Genomic DNA, 3,187 nt, shown 5'->3' with positions numbered 1-3,187 from the left:
TTAATTATATTAATTATATTTGTTAATCTTATTAATTTAATTTTACAAAGTTTTATACAAAAATTTCATATTAAATTATATTTATGAGCTTAGATAACAGAAAATGTAATTTATGATAAGTATAAATTTTCAAATCTATGTTTATATACTAATTGACTGACTATACAATGTGAGTTATTCTAGGAACTTATTTTTTTCTTGAATAATAAAATTACATACCATTTTTTTTAAACAGTCTCTAAATTTTTTAAATTGCTATATCAGAAAAACGTGTTGATTCTTAACTTGACCCTCTTTCACATGAAAGCTTAATAAGACCGTGAATATCGGTACGAATACTAATTGACTCTTTTATGTTCAATATGAAAAACGAATTTAATACTTAACTTAAAAAAAAAATATTAATAATCGTTATTTCTGATATAAAATACAAATAAAAAAAACACTTAATTTTGGAAATTAAATTTCATTAAATACTTAATTTTGGAAATTAAATTTCATTAAATACTTAGTTATTAGATTAAACACAGCAAACATTCACAACATTATCAAATCGTTATTATAAAAAACAATAATAAAAGTATATAAATTAAGTATATAAATTATAAAGGCGTTACTTTTCTATTCCCTGTTTTATTCCCTTTCTATATTTGTGACTGAGACTGGTTCATTCATTTCAAGTAAAAATTTTTCATTGTATGGTATTCATTGTACTATAATATATAAAATCTACATGTCTATAATTTTTAATACTATTATTATAAATTGAATATCTAATCAAAACAAATTAATTTTTGCTTATGGATAATAAAGATAGTAAATGTCAATACAGAAACTGAAGAGAATCATAAATTTAGCATATTATACATTGCTTCAATTGAAATTATTATATTTTTTTTTTATTTAAAAGAGTGCATATATATCGACAATATTCTTATCATCTCGTTTTAACGGAGTTCTTCAATCTGCATTTTTTTATATGAATAAAATCAAGCAATTTTTTGCTTCTAATTGAAATGTGATATGTGAATCCAAACTATAGGAACTATATTCTTTCCGCACAACAAAAAGAGAATATAATCCACAATTTACTTCAGAATCTTTCTCATTTATTTAAAAAGAAAGCGGAAGCATTATGCTCTAAGAAGGAAAAGAAAAGGAGATAGAAGAGCTTATTTACAGGGCGCTGCACACTTCTGTTGACTGCGTGGCAAACACTGGAACAAAAGCTTAGAGACACCGAGCAAAAAATGGGAATCCTGTTAGAAAAAAAATGGACAGCTTAAATGTTAACGGCAATAACACTCATGAATTTTGTAATGTTCAATACAAACATTTCGTGGCGCCTTACGGAGGTATGCTCCTTAATGATTTTGTCATTTTTCGCGTTTAATTCACGTTTAAGCAAATAGAGAGAAAGTATATTTTTAATTTGTCACTATATTTATCTCTTTACGTATTCTTCCACTAAAACATTTTCACTGATTTATTTTCGTACATAAATAAAGAAAATTGTTTATAAGAAACAAATTATTAATTTTTCTTATTAATTTTTTAAATCAAATTTAGAATTATATTAAATGCATTTCTCACAAATCGGAATAATAAATTTCATAAGACTTTAATAAGATGAATTTACATGCATGACAGAACATTTTGCAAAATGTTCTCTTATACATATGAATTTAACTTATTAAATTCTTATAAAATTACTCGATATGAAGATTGCGTATAAGACATAATTTTTTATAAAATAAAAGTAATCTAGACTTTCGATAAATTCAAAATATAAAAGTGAAATGATTTAATGGGAGTCGGCGCAGTAGATAATGCTCATTTTACTTTTATATCATAAATGTTTGTTATTGTTTTAATAAAAAATTGTTATATAATTTTTAAAAATTTCTATATAAATTTTAGAATTCATCTGATTTTTTGAGATTTCTATTTTCTAGAAAATTAAAAAAATTATTATACTAATTGAGATACTTTTCAAAAATGTTAAGAAAATCTTTTTTTTAATTTTTCTGTATAAATTTTGAAATATTCTAATGTGTTTTATTTTATAATTTCTGAAAAAAGAGAGAAAGTATAATATATGAAATCTTAAGAAGTGCCAAATAACTTTTCCAGCAATTTTTATAAATTTAAAATATCAAGAATTTTTATAAAAATGTTATGAGATATTGTAAGATTTTTTTATCAGGATAATTATAACAAAAAAGATAATAGATAAACAGTGCAATATTCTTTATCAAAAATTGTTGAGAAAAAAATTGTTTTTTAAAACATTGAATTATTTGATTGAACATGTTTTATAAAATTCATTGCTTTTTTAAAACCTAATTTGTTAGAAATTCTTTCTGTAACATCTACTGATTTACACACGTAATATTAGTTGCATTATAATCGACTCTTTTGCGAGAATTGCGCTGCTCCTTTAATATTTTTTAGAGCTCTGGTGTAATCCGGTATGGGACTCATTACTCTGTTGGCTGCCAACGAAAGCCTCTACTACGGCAAAACAGCAATGCCCCTTCGTGGATGGATTTGATACGACTAGTAAGTAAATGAAGCTTGATTTCAATGTAGATCTCAATTTTTCTGATAATCTAACATTGATATTGTTTGAGTTGACAATGGATTGTGGATAGCTATATGTAGATATATTCATTTATTGTAATTTTAATGTCTGTTAAATGATAGTTTCTGTCATTTTTCAAGCCATTAGCATAATAAAAAAAATTATTCAAATCGAATAAAAATTTCTGTAGTTAGCAAGTTTTAAAGACGAATTAATTGGAGAGTATATTTAGATCGTAAATTAAATTTCACTTTTTTTTTTTAGAAGAAGAGAAAAGTGAATATTGGCATAAAAAACTTAATATTTGGAATATAAAATAGATTCTGACTTGAATCCTTTTTCCGTTGTGCCCTTTATAATTCCTAGATATTTAGTGAAATTTATGAAATTGATTTCTCAACGAGTAAAAACATGTGAAAAATATTTTTAAAAATCTTTTTCCTTGCACGTTTTTCTTGCATGTTTTTCTTGCATATTTTGTGAAAATTATTTGAAAAATAGATATTGGAAAAACTGATGTATATTTTAATAATATAATATAAAGCTAAAAACATTTTTAATGTTTCAATCCTTTTTAATTTTTATTATTTTTCACTTTTTTAC

At 23.5% G+C, this 3,187-nt stretch overlaps 1 protein-coding gene across 1 annotated transcript in view; it reads left to right on the top strand.

Annotated features, from left to right (window-relative positions):
• Window positions 1-1,273: 1,273 nt before the first annotated feature.
• Window positions 1,274-3,187, top strand: part of LOC108684812 (PDF receptor) — a 15,462-nt gene continuing 13,548 nt past the window's right edge. Inside the window, exons 1-2 of the mRNA XM_018189308.1 lie at window positions 1,274-1,355; window positions 2,455-2,562. Coding sequence (XP_018044797.1) covers window positions 1,274-1,355; window positions 2,455-2,562 — 190 coding nt within the window. The remainder of the gene's footprint in view (window positions 1,356-2,454; window positions 2,563-3,187) is intronic.

The sequence above is a fragment of the Atta colombica genome, unplaced genomic scaffold (assembly GCF_001594045.1).
Source record: "Atta colombica isolate Treedump-2 unplaced genomic scaffold, Acol1.0 scaffold140, whole genome shotgun sequence".
Classification (NCBI taxonomy): Eukaryota; Metazoa; Arthropoda; class Insecta; order Hymenoptera; family Formicidae; genus Atta; species Atta colombica.
Note: the sequence above shows the minus strand (reverse complement) of the source record. Positions and strands in the feature narration are given on the sequence as shown.